Raw genomic sequence first — 21,323 nt, 5'->3', positions numbered from 1 at the left:
CAAGAGTGAGTGAATAGGGTTTAACGCCGATTTTAACAGTATTACAGAGAAATCATGCCGTGTCATCTTAATGTGGGAGGAAAGCCCGAAGTGATGCAGGTCTCAGACGTTTACCACTTTGATGAAACCCACGAGCACGGTATGGTGCTGACAAACCTAGAAACATAATCGGGGCGAACCAGGATTCAAACCACCAATCACAGGTTTCTTGCATGCCCAAGGGACGTAGGCAACTCTACACAGCGAATCGAATCACGGCTCCTTAGATGACTGGGACACCCATGCCCCTTAAGTCTCAAGAAGCAACACACAAATTGACAAATTTGTCAGACAACAGGAGTATTTTTATTCATTTATTAAAAACAATCGCACAGAATGACGAGAAATCATCATGATTGTTTACATGTTTATTTCCATCGTAATTTATTTCATATATGAGTCAGTGAGAGAGTTGTGTTTAACACAACTTTGAACAGTATTTCAATTACATTCCTGTGTGTCAGCTCAATGTGGGAGAGAAGTGATTCAGGTCTCAGACGTTTTCCATGTGGCAAGCTTGGAAAAGGTGCTAACAAATCAAGTAACATAATCAAGATGAACCAGGATTCAAACCCATGATCATAGGTTTCTGCGAGTCCAAAGGGACACAGCCCTGCACAGTGGGCACCTAGACGACTGGGGCTACTGAGCCCCTTATTCATACCTCACCTTTGCAGCTGGCAGCTCCATTGCATGGATAACTTCAGTCATACCAAATGATCGTTGGTTTGTTGTTTAACACGGCACTCAGCAATATTCCAGCTATATGGCTGCGGTCTGTTAATAATCAAGTCTGGACAAGACAATCCAGTCATTGATATCATGAGCATCAATCCACGCATTTGGGATCGATGACATGCACCAACCAAGTCAGCAAGCCTGACCACTGATCCCGTTAGTCGCCTCTTACGACAAGCATAGTCGCCTTTTACGGCAAGTATGGGTTGCTGAAGACCTATTCTACCCCGCATCTCACGCAGTCATCATCAGTGTTGATTTCACTGTGATTCGCTGAACAAAACCAGCAACACCTCCACAATAGCGTATAATGCAGTGTAGATTTCATTTTTATTCCATATAAGATCATGTGGATACAGACGATTCATGTACATTTCACTTTGACATGTGTCACCATCAGCTGGCCTCAGCAAAGCCCTGAGACTCCACATACTCCAAAGCCTTGTGTTTCACTTTCTCCATAGACTTGGAATCGCCATATTTCTTCTCAAAGTCCATATATTTCTTAAAGAAAAACTGCATCTTCTTTGATGACATTTTCATGTGGATAACCCTCTCGAACAGATGCCTGCAAATATGATGTTTATACAATATGTATTTTATTGACTCATCTACTCAAGACAAATAAAAAAAAGTGCACAATGTTCTCTTCTCATATTCTAATTGAGAAATATTTCATCCACACACTCAAGCATCTTAAGAAAGTTTCACAACAAACAATGATTAAATTTAGTGCTAATCCTTCATTGCAAATATCAGCATTTACTTGTTTGTTTGTTTATAATCAGTATTACATGTATATGACAGCAGTCTGTCTGGACCAGACAATTCTATGATTGACATGAGTGAGTGAGTGAGTGAGTGAGTGAGTGAGTGAGGTTTAATGCAGCTTTGAACAGTATTCCAGTGGTATATCCAGTAGTGCTGACAAGCTGAGAAAATATAATCAGAGTGAACCGGGACTGGAATCAGGCGGGACAATCATTGGTTTCTCCCGTGTCCAAGGGACACAAATTGGGGGCCTTAGACGAGTGGGCCACCTGTGCCCCCAAACTCACATCATAAATATCGATCTATGCAATTGGGATACAATGACATGCATCAACCAAGTCAGCCAGTCTGACCACCCAATCCCGCCTCCTTTAACAGCATGGCTTGCTGGAGACATTTCTAACCCGGATCGCCCCAGGGAAATATCAGCATTCAGTAAGCCAACATCAAATAGTAAATCACCAAACTACAATATTTCAAAGTAGTTCAGTTGAGTGGCCAGAGATCATATGTCATTTCAGATGTCATGTTGCTGTATAAGAATAAGATTCGCTTCACAACTTGATTTTGTTTTAAATAAATTGATTTCAATTCCATGAACAAATGTGAGCCTCATCCCAGTACTAGTCATCCAAGTTTCATGCAAATCCTCAAACTACACTGTTACGAAATGGTTGCAGTTCTCATAACTTGCCGACCCGTGAAGATTCCAGGGTAGAATAGGTCTTCAGCAACCCATGCTTGCCATAAAGGGGGACTATGCTTGTCGTAAAGGGTGACTAAAGGGATCGGGTGGTCAGGCTCGCTGACTTGGTTGATACATGTCATCGATCCCAATTGCATGGATCGATGCTCATGATATTAATCACTGGATTGTCTGGTCCAGACTCGATTATTTACAGACCGCCGTCATATAGCTGGAATATTGCTGAGTGCGGCGTTAAACAACAAACCAACCAACCAATCATAACTTGCCAAGTTGGCAGTTTCATCACTTGGGTCCATGCACCTTATTCTCAACTACATGTACAGAGCAGCAATGGAGAAGTGATATTCCATGAACCGTATAACTCCAAATCCAGCTGCATATTGTACTTATAACATGAAATGCGGTGTCAGTGACTTTAAGACAAAAGCCAAAGGAAAATCATTTCTAGAGTCATATATACTATTCATGACTGTTGCCAATGTTGCGAGTGAGTGAGTATGGTTTTACGCCACTTTTAGCAATATTCCAGCAATATCACGGCAGGGGACACCAGAAATGGGCTTCACACATTGTATCCATGTCGGGAATCGAACCCAGGCCTTCGGCTAATGAGCAAACACTTCAACCACTAGGCTATCTGACCGCCCCCCCATGTAGTGTTGTGTCATGTGATAGTCGTGGGCCTGAAACTAGTTCCAATATGGCCAAAATCCAATTAGACTGTTGGTTGTTGGTTTGTTGTTTAACGCCGCACTCAGCAATATTCCAGCTATATGAGGGCAGTCTGTTAGAAATCGAGTCTGGACCAGACAATCCAGTGATTGACATCATGAGCATCGACCCACACAATTGGGATCGATGACATGCACCAACCAAGTCAGCGAGTCTGACCACCCGATCCTGTTAGTCACCTTTTGCGACAAGCATAGTCACCTTTTACGGCAAGCATGGGTTGCTGAAGACCTATTCTACCCCGGATCTTCACGGGTCCCAATTAGACTGAGCTGAGCCGAATGTAGTTTGATATCTCACCTGACATCATCTAGGTTGCCTGTCTTGATGACCATGTCCAGATACACTGACCACAGGTCAGTACGTTTGGGGTAGTTGGTGAGGATGTTTTCAAACATGGTGCAGCCACGCTGGGGCTCCCCCTGCTTGTACTCCATCTGGGCAAACTTGGAGATTAGCTCAACATCTGAGAAAAAAAAATTATGAATAGAAAAACTCAAGTCCAACGCAATGACATATATCGGCATGACTTTAGACCTTTACATGCGCACTGCTTTACAGCGCATCTTGTTATGGTCATGGCGACAATAGGAGTTTGTATGCTTCTTTATGTAGGTAGGCCATTTCCCAGGTTAGTGGTACACAACGGCTTATGTAAGTAAACACTTGTTTGAACAAGCCCCCCCCCAAAAAAAAACCAAAAAAAAAAACCTGCCCACTGGCACAATATTTTCAAGCCATTGCCTTAACACCAATTCTTTATTTTTTTAAGCCATACAAAGAATTTTTTTTCAGATTATTTTAGTCCTCTGTTTTATGCAATCTGATTCCAGTAACTGTCAGGGAAATAGTATCCATTCCAATACTGCCTCAAAGTTCATATGTATGGTTCAGAATAAGACATGTCATGTTAGCATGGATTGCAGAAATTATTTAAGATTAAGTGCTGACAAAGAGGACTTTGGGAGAGCATCTCTCATCACTGGCAACACTGAAGCAGCTGCATTTGATCAACTTCACTATGGTGAACAGATAGTACATTGTCTTGGCATATCTGAATGACTTACGATCTTTCTTGTCCAAACTTTTCAGACATCTTTGCAGAAGTTTTCTTGCAGCTTCAGGGCGACCATTTTTGAAGAAGAACAAGCCAAACCCTGTCCAAACTGTTTTGTCCTGAGTGAACTTCTTTGTCATAGTATTGTACATCTTCTCCGCTTCCTGCAAACAGTTGAGACAGGCCAAGCTTGAAGGACATGTGTTAATACTGAAGAGGTAATACTCTGAAGTGCAGTGGTCTCACAGTGTGACTGGGAGAAATAGTGAGGGTGGATGGATGGATGGATGGATGGATGGATTGGATGGGATGGATGGATGGATGGGATGGATGGATGGATGGATGGATGGATGGATGGGATGGATGGATGGATGGATGAATGGTGGGTGGATGGGTGGTGGACATCTTCCGAGATGCATAGTCCATACGAGTCTATGCATAGTCCAATCAAAATCCTCTAACGATAACGGTATCCGGTTCATAAACAACATGGCAACTGCCGTGCCGATTTAGTTCGAGTTGCAGGATTGCAGGACTGGGCGTCGCCAGACATTTTCCAAATCTTTTAATGTTCTTAATCAAGTTGCTCAAGTGATTTGATGCACTTCATGAGGTAAAACCCATTTTATTACAATAATTAATTAATTAATTATCGATGAGATCGTCTTGACTTGACGACGCCATTTCATTCTAGCAAATGCAAGTGATGTGAGAGGTGGAATCTGATTGGTCAGCAGGGGGACATAGAAGGGACATAATTCGTAATAGCCACTGTTGGCGCTATGATCGAGAAAAGAAATTCCAGCCTAGTTCGGGAAGGGTGGAAAGTGGCCTTTTAAAGTCAGTTAACTCCCTGGCCTCGGGAAGATGTTGGTGGAAAATTAAATGGTGAATGGGTGGGCTTTGAAAAAGCGGTGGATGGGGGCGAGTGATGATGATCAAATGATGTTTTGTTTGTTAAATGATGAGTTGGTGGTACATGCTTCATTACATGGTGAGTGAGTAGGTGATACATGAGGAATCATTGGATGATGAGTGATGGAAGGGTTATATGTCCGCCTGGCATTGTGATCACTTGTTGACAACTAACAACAACTCAGACTTCAACAAACACTTCGCGAAGTATCAATCCATACATCTTTACTACAACATCGCCATATTACAACTGCCGCCTCGAATGGCTATCTTCACTTACGTCATCAAATACCTTACCATAGTTACTAGTACCTAGAACTCACAAAGCTTAGAATACTTACACCATAATGAATGACTGCTCGAGAATCCATGGAAGTTGCAATGTTAGCCATGTGATACTAAACCAGCTCCTTACACGCAATACAAACTCCATGCATCGCATGCAACTTTCAACATATAAGGCTAAGAAAAAATAAATTGGTTCTCAGGCAATGGCTTTTGAAAATATAGTGCAGGAGGGCAGTGTTTTTTTGGGTTTTTTGTTGTTCAAACTAGAATGAGACCAAATAAACAGTTGTGTACAATCAACCTGGGAAAGGGTCTCCCTACATAAATGTATTCCTTGTATACCTTCCAGTATTGGATCACATTGTTTTTAAATATTGTAGCATTTCACTGCCGGGGTCCTGTGTTCAAGACGCAGAATTTTTAAGGACTTTTACTTTTGAAAATGAAAATAAAACCAAAAAGTGCTGTGGACTTTGTGATGATGTAGGTGGTGCCTGAGAACCAAGACTATTATTTTTTAGCCTAACAGAAGTTTGAGTTTGAGGCGGGTGAGTGAGTGAGTGAGTTTGGGGCAAACAAGTGGTGAGCAAGTGAATGTTGAGTGTTCTGATACTGGATGTGTGTTGCACCTCTCACCTCCATCTTGCCACTGTTGGAGTACACCTGCACCATCTGCCTGTAGACCTTGATGGGGTCGTTCTGCTGCAGGGCTCGGTCGAACACCGCGGTGAGCTGGGCCTCTGCCCCATACATGTTCTCCAGGTTCATGTAGGCCAGCCACACATTCAGCTTCTCCTGCTCCTCCCTGACAGAAACAAACACTCATCACTTCAAGCAACAGCAACAGCATCTCCTGACACAAACACTCACCACTTCCAGCAACAGCAACAGCTGCTCCTGACACAAACACTCATCACTTCCTGCAACAGCAACAGCATCTCCTGACACAAACACTCAAAACTTCCGGTAACAGCAACAGCATCTCCTGACACTCATCACTTCCAGCAACAGCAACATCTCCTGACACAAACACTCATCATTTCCAGAAACAGCTACAGCTCCTCCTGACACAAACACTCATCACTTCCAGCAACAGCAACAGCATCTCCTGACACAAACACTCATCATTTCCAGAAACAGCTACAGCTCCTCCTGACACAAACACTCATCACTTCCAGCAACAGCAACAACATCTCCTGACACAAACACTCATCATTTCCAGAAACAGCTACAGTTCCTCCTGACACAAACACTCATCACTTCCAGCAACAGCAACAGCATCTCCTGACACAAATACTCATCATTTCCAGAAACAGCTACAGCATCTCCTGACACAAACACTCATCACTTCCAGCAACAGCAACAGCATCTCCTGACACAAACACTCATCATTTCCAGAAACAGCTACAGCTCCTCCTGACACAAACACTCATCACTTCCAGAAACAGCTACAGCTCCTCCTGACACAAACACTCATCACTTCCAGCAACAGCAACAGCATCTCACACAAACACTCATCACTTCCAGCAACAGCATCTCCTGACACAAACAGCATCTCCTGACACAAACACTCATCACTTCCAGCAACAGCATCTCCTGACACAAACACTCATCACTTCCAGCAACAGCAACAGCATCTCCTGACACAAACACTCATCACTTCCAGCAACAGCAACAGCATCTCCTAACACAAACACTCATCACTTCCAGCAACAGCAACATCTCCTGACACAAACACTCATCACTTCCAGCAACAGCAACATCTCTTGACACAAACACCCATCACTGGACACTACCAGCAACAGCAACAGCATCTCCTGACACAAACACTCATCACTAACAGCAACAGCATCTCCTGACACAAACACTCATCACTTCCAGCAACAACTCCTCCTGACACAAACACTCATCACTGGATACTTCCAGTTACAGCAACAACATCCTCTGACACAAACATTCATCTCTTCCAGCAACAGCATCTCCTGACACAAACACTCATCGCTTCCAGCAACAGCAACAGCATCTCCTGACACAAACGCTCATCACTTCCCCTCACGGTTGTCCCAAGGAAGGGTCGCTGGGGACCTATATAAATCTGGAATCCCCTCACGATTGTCCCAAACAAGGGGTACTGGGGACCTATAGCAATCTGGAATCCCAACAGGGTCAACCCGAACAAGGTTTGCCTGGGTCCAATAGCAATCTGGAATCCCCTCACAGTCATCCCAAACATGAGGTACTGGGGATATACAGCAACCTTGAATCCCCCATGGGGTTGTCTCAAAAAATGCTTGCTGGGGACCTATACCAAACAGGAATCCCCAAACAAGGGGTACTGGGGGACCTATAGCAATCTGGAATCACAAACACTCATCACTGGATACTTCTAGCAGCAACAACAGCAACAACAGCAGCAGGAGCAACAGACGAAATGAGTTGATAAGTAGATTAAAATTAAATGTCCCATGCACTATCCTGATTGATTGATGGCATTTGATTTTGAATTCTATCTACTTATCAACTCATTTAATCTACCGGTATTGTATAAACACATAACCTTGTACTTGGTCTCCTTTAATAAATCACATGTCTATCAATTCCTTCTTAATTGTCACAACTGGTTGCACTTTTATAACTTTATTAAAACTGGTATCATTTTTAAGTACATTTATATATCATGTTCTCAATGAAGGGTCAAGAAGTAGCCCTGAAATGTTAATTTAATTATGTATGTATAATAAAGAAGTTGATATCCATAATACTTCTTGTGGTGTTTAAATCCAACTTCTAAATCCCAATAGAGACTCTCAAATAGTAGCATATACAGTAAAACCCTGTCAATCTGAATGTTTGCATTTCTAAAGGAATCATACAATTTTACAAATTTGTTGGCTTTTCCCCTTCTGTCGGTTGGCAACCATAACCTGCAGACACAAGCCATATACATGCACTCATGATGTGGTCAAATTAACACCCGGTTATTTGCAACAGCCCTTGACAACATCCAGCCTTTCAGTCATGAGTCAGTGAGTGAGTTTGGGTTTAATGCTGCTTTTAACAGTATTCTAGTTATATTGCAGGGTGTCAGCTTAATGTGGGAGGAAAGCCTAAAGTGATGAAGGTCTCAGGCGTATACCACTTCGGTGAAACCCATGGGCACTGATATGGTGCTGACAAACCTAGAAACATAATCGGGCCGAACCGGGATTCGAACCCACAATACAGTCATGATCAGCACTAACATGGAATCCCTGAAATCCTTTTCCACACTGATTTGTTTCTTGTTCTTACACACAGTAATATTCCACCTATACTACTCAAATGAAGGACCACCCGATTCTTTCATATTACTACAGTTAATCTGTTATGCCAGGACAGACTATCTACAGTAAATTTAAAGAATCGGAGGGTCCTTCACTTGTCTTGAGTAGTATATATCAAGGCAGCCTAAAAATGTCAAATCTAGACCAGACAAACCAGTGATTGATACTATAAACAAAGACCCATCCCAAGTTATCGAGACTAACCACTTGATCCATTAAGCAACGGTAGCATGGGGCCTATTCTGCCCAGAATGCCTGTGAGTTGGAGTGAGTATGGTTTTACGCAACTTTTAGCAATATTCCAGCAAGATCACGGTGGGGGGCACCAGATATGGGCTTCACACATTGTACCCATGTCAGGAATCGAACCTGGGTCTTCGGCGTGACGAACGAACGCTTTAACCACCAGGCTACACGACCGCCCCAGAATGCCTGTGAGGTCACAGCGATGGAAGACAAGACTACCTGAAAGATATTGTCTTGAGCGCCCTCTCTGCCACAGTTCTTGCCTTGTCGATCTCAGCTGTCTCCAGATGGAAGGCCATGTACCGGGTCCACAGCAGGGAGCTGTCAGGCGACTGCAGTACCAGGCGGTCGAAGTCGTTGCTGCACACTGGGATCTGATCCCCTTCCAACTGCTGGCGCTCATACTGTAACATGGAGCCATTTCTACTGTGAGGTAGTGAGTATGGTTTTATGCTGCTTTTAACAAAATATTCGAGCAATATCACAGGAGGGGACACCAGAAGTGGGCTTCACAAAATGCATCTGTACTGTAATATTAAGGAGCCATTTCTATACTAATTATATGGAACCACTTGTATTGTAAGAACATGGATCCATTTATACTGTAATATTAAGGAGCCATTTCTATATTAATTATATGGAACCACTTGTATTGTAAGAACATGGATCCATTTTTACTGTAATATTAAGGAGCCATTTGTACTGTAATGGTAAGGAGCCATCTGTACTGTAATATTAAGGCGCCATTTGTACTGGAATGTTACGGAGTCATTTGTATTGTAATAACATGGAGCCATTTGTACTGTAATATTAAGGAGCCATTTGAACTGTAATGTTAAGGAGCCATTTGTATTGATATAATATGGAGCCATTTGTATTGTAAGAACATGGAGCCATTTGTACTGTAATATTAAGGATCCATTTGTACTGTAATGTTAAGGAGCCATTTGTATTGTAAGAACATGGAGCCATTTGTTTTGTAATATTAAGGAGCCCAGTGCATTGTAATGATATGGAGCTAAGTGTATTGAAATAACATGGAGACACTTGTTCTGCAATAACATGGTACAATTTGTACTGTAATAACATTTACTCATTTGAACTGTAACATACAACCTATCGAGATGTAACATAAAGACAAACGTAAGCAAAGTTTCACCAATGACGACACTACTTGTCTGTCTGACTGAATATGGTCATGAAATGTAATAAAACATGATCTCACAGCATAAATTTTCTTTTCTTCTTCAATCCTCTCTTGCCTTAGTTCATGAGGGGTCTTCTTCACAGACTTCTGAGAAAACAAAGTGCTTTCATCAAAACAAACACACGTCTCAAGATTGTGATTCCATTTAAATCAAAGTTGGAACCGACAAAACACTGGTTGATAGCATGAGCAACAATCCACAGACGAGTTACATCCCCCATTGTCACAAACAGATACCAACTTTAGTCAGCTCTAATGATGCTTGTTGTTTATAGTGTTAAACAACAATATTCCAGCTCTATCACAGTACCCTGTCAATAATCAAATCTGATATTATGAGCAACATTCCACACCATCAGGCTACAATGACACACAATCAACCAAATCAGTTAATCTGGCCACCCAGTTCATTTAGTAGCTCTATCGACTAGAATAGGTTGCTGGGGACCTATACCAACCTGGAATCCCCACAGGGTCGTCACTATCAAGGCGTACTGGGGACCTATACCAACCTGGAATCCCCACAGGGTCGTCACTCACAAGGGGGACTGGGGACCTATACCTACCTGGAATCCCCACAGGGTCGTCACTATCAAGACGTACTGGGGACCTATACCTACCTGGAATCCCCACAGGGTCGTCACTCACAAGAGGTACGGGGGACCTCTACCAACCTGGAATCCCCACAGGGTCGTCACTCACAAGAGGTACTGGGGACCTCTACCAACCTGGAATCCCCACAGGGTCGTCACTATCAAGACGTACTGGGACCTATATCAATCTGGAATCCTCACAGGGTAGTCACTAACAAGGGGTACTGGGGACCTATACCTACCTGGAATCCCCACAGGGTCGTCACTATCAAGGCGGACTGGGGACCTATACCAACCTGGAATCCCCACAGGGTCGTCACTCACAAGGGGGACTGGGGACCTATACCATCCTGGAATCCCCACAGGGTCGTCACTATCAAGACGTACTGGGGACCAATACCAACCTGGAATCCCCACAGGGTCGTCACTATCAAGACGTACTGGGGACCTCTACCAACCTGGAATCCCCACAGGGTCGTCACTATCAAGGCGTACTGGGGACCTATACCAACCTGGAATCCCCACAGGGTCGTCACTCAAAAGGGTGACTGGGGACCTATACCAACCTGGAATCCCCACAAGATCGTCACTATCAAGACGTACTGGGGACCAATACCAACCTGGAATCCCCACAGGGTCGTCACTATCAAGACATACTGGGGACCTATACCAACCTGGAATCCCCACAGGGTCGTCACTAACAAGGGGTACTGGGACCCATACCAACCTGGAATCCCCACAGGGTCATCACTAACAAGGGGTACTGGGGACCTATACCCGTACTGTCAATCAACTTACTTTTTCTTCAACCTCATCATCGCTGCTGTCATCATTGACACCAGATGGTGCTATAGAGAAGTCTTCACTGAAGGAGAACCCTGCTGACAATGAGAGTCTTGGAGGATTGGCACCAACTGTTGGTACCTGCGAGACAAAAAATGTTACATGCTGTTAGAAAACATCTGTAAATAGTAAAACATGTCATGATGAAGTCAATACTATGAGAATACATCAACACCAAAATGTGACCCTGTTCACTTCATGCTTAAATAGACACATATTAGAAAACCTGACAATAGCTAATCCTCCTGAAATCAAAACCATTATAAGACCACAGTAATGTATATAAACTTCATATTAATAGTTTCAAAAATTCAGTGTTGGAGAGATTAATGTTAAAACTAAATCAAATGATTTTCGTTTCTCTGCTTCAAATTAAAGCATCAATTGCTGGTGACCTTGTCTCACCCAGAATCTGCACAGGTCAGACAGCCACTTAACAGAAAAAAAGTTCCTATGAACACTGATATTCACTGAGATTTTGACAAGACTATTACAGGATGTCTAGCCATGCTGCTATAAACTATTGGAATAACAACTAGACTACCTTCATGTCTTCATCATCATCAGAATCAGAAGCCTTGTTAACTTCAACCCCACTGTCACTTTCCTCTGCTGACTTTGTCTTTCCTTTCTTTGATGGCGTTTCTTTCACCGATTTGTCTTTCTTTCCTGGCGTTTCTCTTGACGATTTTTCTTTTGCAGCCTTTTCTTTCCTTGACGGTGTTTCTTTCATTAATTTATCAGCTTTTGTTTTCTTAGCTGGTGTCTCTTTCACTGATTCCTCTTGACCAGCTGTTCCTTTCTTAGCCGGTGTTTTTTTAACAGATTCCTCTTTATCAGCCTTTGCTTTCTTCAATGGTGTCTCTTTCACTGACGTCTTCTTAGTGGTCTTGTCTTTCTTACCCGGGGTCTCTTTCATCAATTCCTCTTTAACAGCTTTCGCTTTCTTCGAAGGTGTTTCTTTGACCGATGGCTCCATATTGGTCTTATCTTTCTTTTTTAACTTTGTCTTCGTTTCCTGTATCTTCAAGTTGTCAGTTTCAAGTTTTGTTTTCTTTGTACCTGTTACCTCATCATCACTATCATCACTTTCATCACTATCACTCTCATCACTTTCACTTTCATCACTTTCACTCTCAGCAAAGTCCACTGCACTTTTCCTTATTTCTTTTAATTTCTTTTTCTTTTCACTTTTCACATTGTCTGTGTTCTCAGAATCGCCAGTTTCACATGTAATGTCACTTACTGATTTTGATTTCTTCTTTTTCTTTTTTTCACTCAAAATTTCATTTTTAGAAGTGTCGGTTACACTTTTCAAATTTCGTTCATCTTTAGAAAATTTGTCCCCCTTTTCTGATTTCTTCTTCTTTGACTTTGGTTCTGATTCTGCATCAGATTTCAATTTAGAAATGGATGATTCAGACTTCATATTTTCCAACTTTCGCTTCTGCTTGAGCGATTCCTCATTTTCTTCTCCAGAAGAGGGTTTGTTTGTTACAGTCTTCCTGTAAGACATATCAAAGATATTCATTAACTGTGAAATTAAGTAGATAATAACCATCAAAATGTTTTACTGGTTGGTCATGGTCATGGGTCATGATGATGGGAAGGGGCGGGGCATTTGTGACAAACTCGTGTTATTCCGGGACAAGCCGAATAGCGACTCGTACCCCTCTCGTGGCCATTTTTGCGACCGGTTTTCGTCTTAACGCAAACGGGCATACCAAAAACAATTGTCAACTCGTTGCGTAATGGTTCACACATTTTCCCCATATAATATATATATTTCAGATGCAATTTAAAGCACATCGGGACGTGCAGTATTATACAGTATGATTGAACACATTTAACTGTGTCTTTGGTATATTTTTTAGATGCAAGACATATGTAAAATCAAAAATTATTTCCGAGCAATTCTTTGACGAAGAACTTGAAATCATATGCGCATTCTGATTGGTTTGTCATATTTTCGCACATAACATTCATCAATAGGGGACGAGTCTTCTTGCAAGTTACGGAAAGGGGCGAGTGGTGACGAATGGGGGAGGGGGTCAGAGGGAATCACATATGGTTGACAAACAAATATGACAGGGGAGGGTCATAAAAAAACAGTACACATATTCAGGCAGGGTCATGAAAACATGGACAGTGTTATAAAATATAAAGTGCTCTAGCGATTTCTCTTTTCAGGGAGGTTCATGAAACAATGTACAAGGATATGGGGAGGGTCATTCAAAGTATGTAAAGCATTTAGGTTTGGGTCTTTATTCTCTGTACATAAGTAAAATAAAATCTCTTTCCTCAGAATGGTTTCTACGTAATTGTAAACTTAATGATACTAAAAGTGCAATCATTGTTTGCATTATGAAATATATAGACATTTGTTTGTTTTGTTGTCTGAGGCCACAGATAGACAATATTTCATCCACAACACAGGGATCTGTCAATAATCAAGTCTGGCCCCTAGGCCTGACTACACAGTGGTTGATTTTACCAGCAACGTCCCACCCTGTGGTATGAGTGCAGGGCTTTCGCTTGACCTACAAAACTAGGGGCCCAGAGGACCCTCATATGAGGGTCCTGTAAAGTAAAGAAATGGTCAGTGTGCTGTACTGTAAAATTAAATAATTACTTTAATTACAGGAACTTTATATTTTTTGTCAAAAACTTGGTACAATGGATATTATTGTACGTCCCTAAGGACACAGTCTATATTATTTTCTGCATCCATTTAATACTTTTGTGCATACTGGACGCGCATCTCTGCATCACGTAAAACCCTGGAGTGAGTGTGTGAGTGAGTATGGTTTTATGCTGCTTTTAGCAATCAATGGATTGTCTGGTCCAGACCGTTGTCATAGAGCCGGACTGTTGCTGAATGATACATTTAACAACAAACAAATCTAGCCTGGTACCGGTACTCAACATGGGAGTGACAAACAACTTACCCTGACAAGTGAACATGCACCACATTCTCCATCAGGTTGTAGCCAACAACTGTGCAGCTGGCAAAACAACAACAGTTTCATCACAAGTTTGTCAATGGTTATAAGTCATGATTATGTTTATGTGCTCTGCGTGAGTGAGGAAGAGAGTGAGTATGATTTAACGCCACTTTTAGCAATATTCCAGCAATATCACGGCATGAGTGAGGAATCGAGTGAGGAAGTGAGTGAGTTGGGTTAACGCCGCTTTGAACAGTATTCCAGTTATATCACAGTGTGTCAGCTTGATGTATAGGGAGTAAAGCCCTGAGTGATGCAGGTCTCAGACGTTTCCCATTTCGGTGTCACGAATGAGCATAGGAACGGTGCTGACAAACCTAGAAACATATTCAGGGCGAACTGGCATTCGAACCCATGATAATAGGTTTCTGGCATACCTAAGGGACACAACTCTGCACAGATTTCCCACCATGCTAATACAAGGGGAGAAAGTCCTTATACTACAAGGAGATCTGGCTGTATTTGTGATGGCAAACAAAAGCCTATTCATGTACTGGTAATATCACTCATGAATTAACAGTGTAATTTGATTAGATGTCTTTCATTCTTGTCATGGCATTCAAAATACAATCAAAACAAAGTTTTACTGGTGAATGTGTCCACGGTATTTAGTAGGGCTGGGATGCTACCCCAACTGTGCCATCTGATACGTATCATTATACCTTGCTCACGATCTGATATGTAGCACGATACTTGCATGTGCTCTTATCTGTGCTGCGTAATCCATCTTTTCCATAGACAGGATGGCCAAATACCTGGCACACTAACAATTAACAGTTGGCAGTATCAAGCATGGTGCAATGGATGAAATTATTTATGTTTTCACTACTTATTTTCACCAGTAATTAGTGTTTGGTGTAACATTTATTAAAGAATACAATTAAGGTGAGAATCGATACTTTTTACTAAGTGTGCGATTGTGATCAATACCTGTATCGAGAAGGAAAATATCACTACTAGTATTTATCATAAAGGATCCTGCGAACTTGATATTTCGTCACAATGAGATTGCCTACCTGTGTTTCTCTCCAACCCGGAATGTTTTCTGCAATGGTGTCTTCATGTCGGTAGCTACTGCCCTCAGGTGTGGTCGCTAGTGAACACAATACAGTACATCGATCAGATATGTGGATAGAAGTATAGATACATTACATGGATCAGACATGTGGATAGATGTATAGATACAGTACATGGATCAGACATGTGGATAGATGTATAGATACAGTACATGGATCAGACATGTGGATAGATGTATAGATACAGTACATGGATCAGATATGTGGATAGATGTATAGATACAGTACATGGATCAGATATGTGGATAGATGTATAGATACAGTACATGGATCAGATATGTGGATAGATGTATAGATACAGTACATGGATCAAGCATGTGGATAGATGTATAGATACAGTACATGGATCAGATATGTGGATAGATGTATAGATACAGTACATGGATCAGATATGTGGATAGATGTATAGATACAGTACATGGATCAGATATGTGGATAGATGTATAGATACAGTACATGGATCAAGCATGTGGATAGATGTATAGATACAGTACATGGATCAGACATGTGGATAGATGTATAGATACAGTACATGGATCAGACATGTGGATAGATGTATAGATACAATACATGGATCAAGCATGTGGATAGATGTATAGATACAGTACATGGATCAGACATGTGGATACATGTATAGATACAGTACATGGATCAGATATGTGGATAGATGTATAGATACAGTACATGGATCAGACATGTGGATGGATGTATAGATAGATACAGTACATGGATCAGATATGTGGATAGATGTATAGATACAATACATGGATCAGATATGTGGATAGATGTATAGATACAGTACATGGATCAAGCATGTGGATAGATGTATAGATACATTACATGGATCAAGCATGTGGATAGATGTATAGATACAGTACATGGATCAGACATGTGGATAGATGTATAGATACAGTACATGGATCAAGTATGTGGATAGATGTATAGATACAGTACATGGATCAGACATGTGGATAGATGTATAGATAGATACAGTACATGGATCAGATATGTGGATAGATGTATAGATACAATACATGGATCAGATATGTGGATAGATGTATAGATACATTACATGGATCAGACATGTGGATAGATGTATAGATACAGTACATGGATCAGATATGTGGATAGATGTATAGATACAGTACATGGATCAGATATGTGGATAGATGTATAGATACAGTACATGGATCAAGCATGTGGATAGATGTATAGATACAGTACATGGATCAGATATGTGGATAGATGTATAGATACAGTACATGGATCAGATATGTGGATAGATGTATAGATACAGTACATGGATCAGATATGTGGATAGATGTATAGATACAGTACATGGATCAAGCATGTGGATAGATGTATAGATACAGTACATGGATCAGACATGTGGATAGATGTATAGATACAGTACATGGATCAAGCATGTGGATAGATGTATAGATACAGTACATGGATCAGACATGTGGATAGATGTATAGATACAGTACATGGATCAGACATGTGGATAGATGTATAGATACAGTACATGGATCAAGCATGTGGAAAGATGTATAAATACATTATATGGATCAATCATGTGGAAAGATGTATAAATACATTACATGGATCAGACATGTGGATAGATGTATAGATACATTACATGGATCAGATATGAGGATAGATGTATAGATACAGTACATGGATCAGACATGTGGATAGATGTATAGATACAGTACATGGATCAGATATGTGGAAAGATGTATAAATACAGTACATGGATCAAGCATGTGGACAGATGTATAGATACAGTACATGGATCAAGCATGTGGATAGATGTATAGATACAGTACATGGATCAAGCATGTGGAAAGATGTATAAATACATTACATGGATCAAGCATGTGGAAAGATGTATAAATACATTACATGGATCAAGCATGTGGATAGATGTATAGATACAGTACATGGATCAAGCATGTGGATAGATGTATAGATACAATACATGGATCAGACATGTGGATAGATGTATAGATACATTATATGGATCAAGCATGTGGATAGATGTATAGATACAGTACATGGATCAGACATGTAGATAGATGTATAGATACAGTACATGGATCAGATATGTGGATAGATGTATAGATACAATACATGGATCAGACATGTGGATAGATGTATAGATACATTACATGGATCAGACATGTGGATAGATGTATAGATACATTACATGGATCAGATATGTGGATAGATGTATAGATACAGTACATGGATCAGATATGTGGATAGATGTATAGATACAGTACATGGATCAGATATGTGGATAGATGTGTAGATACAGTACATAGATCAGATATGTGGATAGATGTATAGATACAGTACATGGATCAGACATGTGGATAGATGTATAGATACAGTACATGGATCAGATATGTGGATAGATGTATAGATACAGTACATGGATCAGATATGTGGATAGATGTATAGATACATTACATGGATCAAGCATGTGGATAGATGTATAGATACAATACATGGATCAAGCATGTGGATAGATGTATAGATACAGTACATGGATCAGATATGTGGATAGATGTATAGATACATTACATGGATCAGATATGTGGATAGATGTATAGATACAGTACATGGATCAGATATGTGGATAGATGTATAGATACAGTACATGGATCAGACATGTGGATAGATGTATAGATACAGTACATGGATCAGATATGTGGATAGATGTATAGATACAATACATGGATCAGATATGTGGATAGATGTATATATACAGTACATGGATCAGACATGTGGATAGATGTATAGATACATTACATGGATCAAGCATGTGGATAGATGTATAGATACAGTACATGGATCAGATATGTGGATAGATGTATAGATACAGTACATGGATCAGATATGTGGACAGATGTATAGATACATTACATGGATCAGATATGTGGATGGATGTATAGATACAGTACATGGATCAGATATGTGGATAGATGTATAGATACAGTACATGGATCAGATATGTGGATAGATGTATAGATACAGTACATGGATCAGACATGTGGATAGATGTATAGATACAGTACATGGATCAGATATGTGGATAGATGTATAGATACAGTACATGGATCAGATATGTGGATAGATGTATAGATACAGTACATGGATCAGATACGTGGATAGATGTATAGATACAGTACATGGATCAGACATGTGGATAGATGTATAGATACAGTACATGGATCAGATATGTGGATAGATGTATAGATACAGTACATGGATCAGATATGTGGATAGATGTAGAGATACAGTACATGGATCAGACATGTGGATAGATGTATAAATACATTACATGGATCAGACATGTGGATAGATGTATAGATACATTACATGGATCAGATATGTGGATAGATGTATAGATACAGTACATGGATCAGATATGTGGATAGATGTATAGATACAGTACATGGATCAGATATGTGGATAGATGTGTAGATACAGTACATAGATCAGATATGTGGATAGATGTATAGATACAGTACATGGATCAGACATGTGGATAGATGTATAGATACAGTACATGGATCAGATATGTGGATAGATGTATAGATACAGTACATGGATCAGATATGTGGATAGATGTATAGATACATTACATGGATCAAGCATGTGGATAGATGTATAGATACAATACATGGATCAGATATGTGGATAGATGTATAGATACAGTACATGGATCAGATATGTGGATAGATGTATAGATACATTACATGGATCAGATATGTGGATAGATGTATAGATACAGTACATGGATCAGATATGTGGATAGATGTATAGATACAGTACATGGATCAGACATGTGGATAGATGTATAGATACAGTACATGGATCAGATATGTGGATAGATGTATAGATACAGTACATGGATCAGATATGTGGATAGATGTATAGATACAGTACATGGATCAGATATGTGGATAGATGTATAGATACAGTACATGGATCAAGCATGTGGATAGATGTATAGATACAGTACATGGATCAGACATGTGGATAGATGTATAGATACAGTACATGGATCAAGCATGTGGATAGATGTATAGATACAGTACATGGATCAGACATGTGGATAGATGTATAGATACAGTACATGGATCAGACATGTGGATAGATGTATAGATACAGTACATGGATCAAGCATGTGGAAAGATGTATAAATACATTACATGGATCAAGCATGTGGAAAGATGTATAAATACATTACATGGATCAGACATGTGGATAGATGTATAGATACATTACATGGATCAGATATGTGGATAGATGTATAGATACAGTACATGGATCAGACATGTGGATAGATGTATAGATACAGTACATGGATCAGATATGTGGAAAGATGTATAAATACAGTACATGGATCAAGCATGTGGATAGATGTATAGATACAGTACATGGATCAAGCATGTGGATAGATGTATAGATACAGTACATGGATCAAGCATGTGGAAAGATGTATAAATACATTACATGGATCAAGCATGTGGAAAGATGTATAAATACATTACATGGATCAAGCATGTGGATAGATGTATAGATACAGTACATGGATCAAGCATGTGGATAGATGTATAGATACAATACATGGATCAGACATGTGGATAGATGTATAGATACATTATATGGATCAAGCATGTGGATAGATGTATAGATACAGTACATGGATCAGACATGTAGATAGATGTATAGATACAGTACATGGATCAGATATGTGGATAGATGTATAGATACAACACATGGATCAGACATGTGGATAGATGTATAGATACATTACATGGATCAGATATGTGGATAGATGTATAGATACAGTACATGGATCAGATATGTGGATAGATGTATAGATACATTACATGGATCAGATATGTGGATAGATGTGTAGATACAGTACATAGATCAGATATGTGGATAGATGTATAGATACAGTACATGGATCAGATATGTGGATAGATGTATAGATACATTACATGGATCAGATATGTGGATAGATGTATAGATACATTACATGGATCAGATATGTGGATAGATGTATAGATACAGTACATGGATCAGATATGTGGATAGATGTATAGATACATTACATGGATCAGATATGTGGATAGATGTGTAGATACAGTACATGGATCAGACATGTGGATAGATGTATAGATACATTACATGGATCAGATATGTGGATAGATGTATAGATACAGTACATGGATCAGATATGTGGATAGATGTATAGATACATTACATGGATCAGATATGTGGATAGATGTGTAGATACAGTACATAGATCAGATATGTGGATAGATGTATAGATACAGTACATGGATCAGATATGTGGATAGATGTATAGATACAGTACATGGATCAGATATGTGGATAGATGTATAGATACATTACATGGATCAGATATGTGGATAGATGTGTAGATACAGTACATAGATCAGATATGTGGATAGATGTATAGATACATTACATGGATCAGATATGTGGATAGATGTATAGATACATTACATGGATCAGATATGTGGATAGATGTATAGATACAGTACATGGATCAGATATGTGGATAGATGTATAGATACATTACATGGATCAGATATGTGGATAGATGTGTAGATACAGTACATAGATCAGATATGTGGATAGATGTATAGATACAGTACATGGATCAGATATGTGGATAGATGTATAGATACAGTACATGGATCAGATATGTGGATAGATGTATAGATACAT

General features: G+C 40.0%; 1 protein-coding gene across 1 annotated transcript in view; it reads right to left on the bottom strand.

The window, feature by feature from the left end:
* Positions 1-347: 347 nt before the first annotated feature.
* The window catches only part of LOC139452789 (protein RRP5 homolog), a 40,927-nt gene continuing 19,951 nt past the window's right edge, over positions 348-21,323 (bottom strand). Inside the window, exons 11-20 of the mRNA XM_071234404.1 lie at positions 15,483-15,559; positions 14,410-14,466; positions 12,006-12,966; positions 11,417-11,542; positions 10,044-10,112; positions 9,038-9,222; positions 5,886-6,054; positions 4,057-4,210; positions 3,290-3,455; positions 348-1,345 (exon numbers count right to left, since the gene is read on the bottom strand). Of these exons, the coding sequence (XP_071090505.1) occupies positions 1,174-1,345; positions 3,290-3,455; positions 4,057-4,210; positions 5,886-6,054; positions 9,038-9,222; positions 10,044-10,112; positions 11,417-11,542; positions 12,006-12,966; positions 14,410-14,466; positions 15,483-15,559 (2,136 nt within the window). The 3' untranslated portion in view covers positions 348-1,173. The remainder of the gene's footprint in view (positions 1,346-3,289; positions 3,456-4,056; positions 4,211-5,885; positions 6,055-9,037; positions 9,223-10,043; positions 10,113-11,416; positions 11,543-12,005; positions 12,967-14,409; positions 14,467-15,482; positions 15,560-21,323) is intronic.

Source organism: Haliotis cracherodii, unplaced genomic scaffold (genome assembly GCF_022045235.1).
Source record: "Haliotis cracherodii isolate W230 unplaced genomic scaffold, xgHalCrac1.p SCAF_9, whole genome shotgun sequence".
Lineage (NCBI taxonomy): Eukaryota > Metazoa > Mollusca > Gastropoda > Lepetellida > Haliotidae > Haliotis > Haliotis cracherodii.
This window is presented reverse-complemented; position numbering and strand designations above follow the sequence as displayed.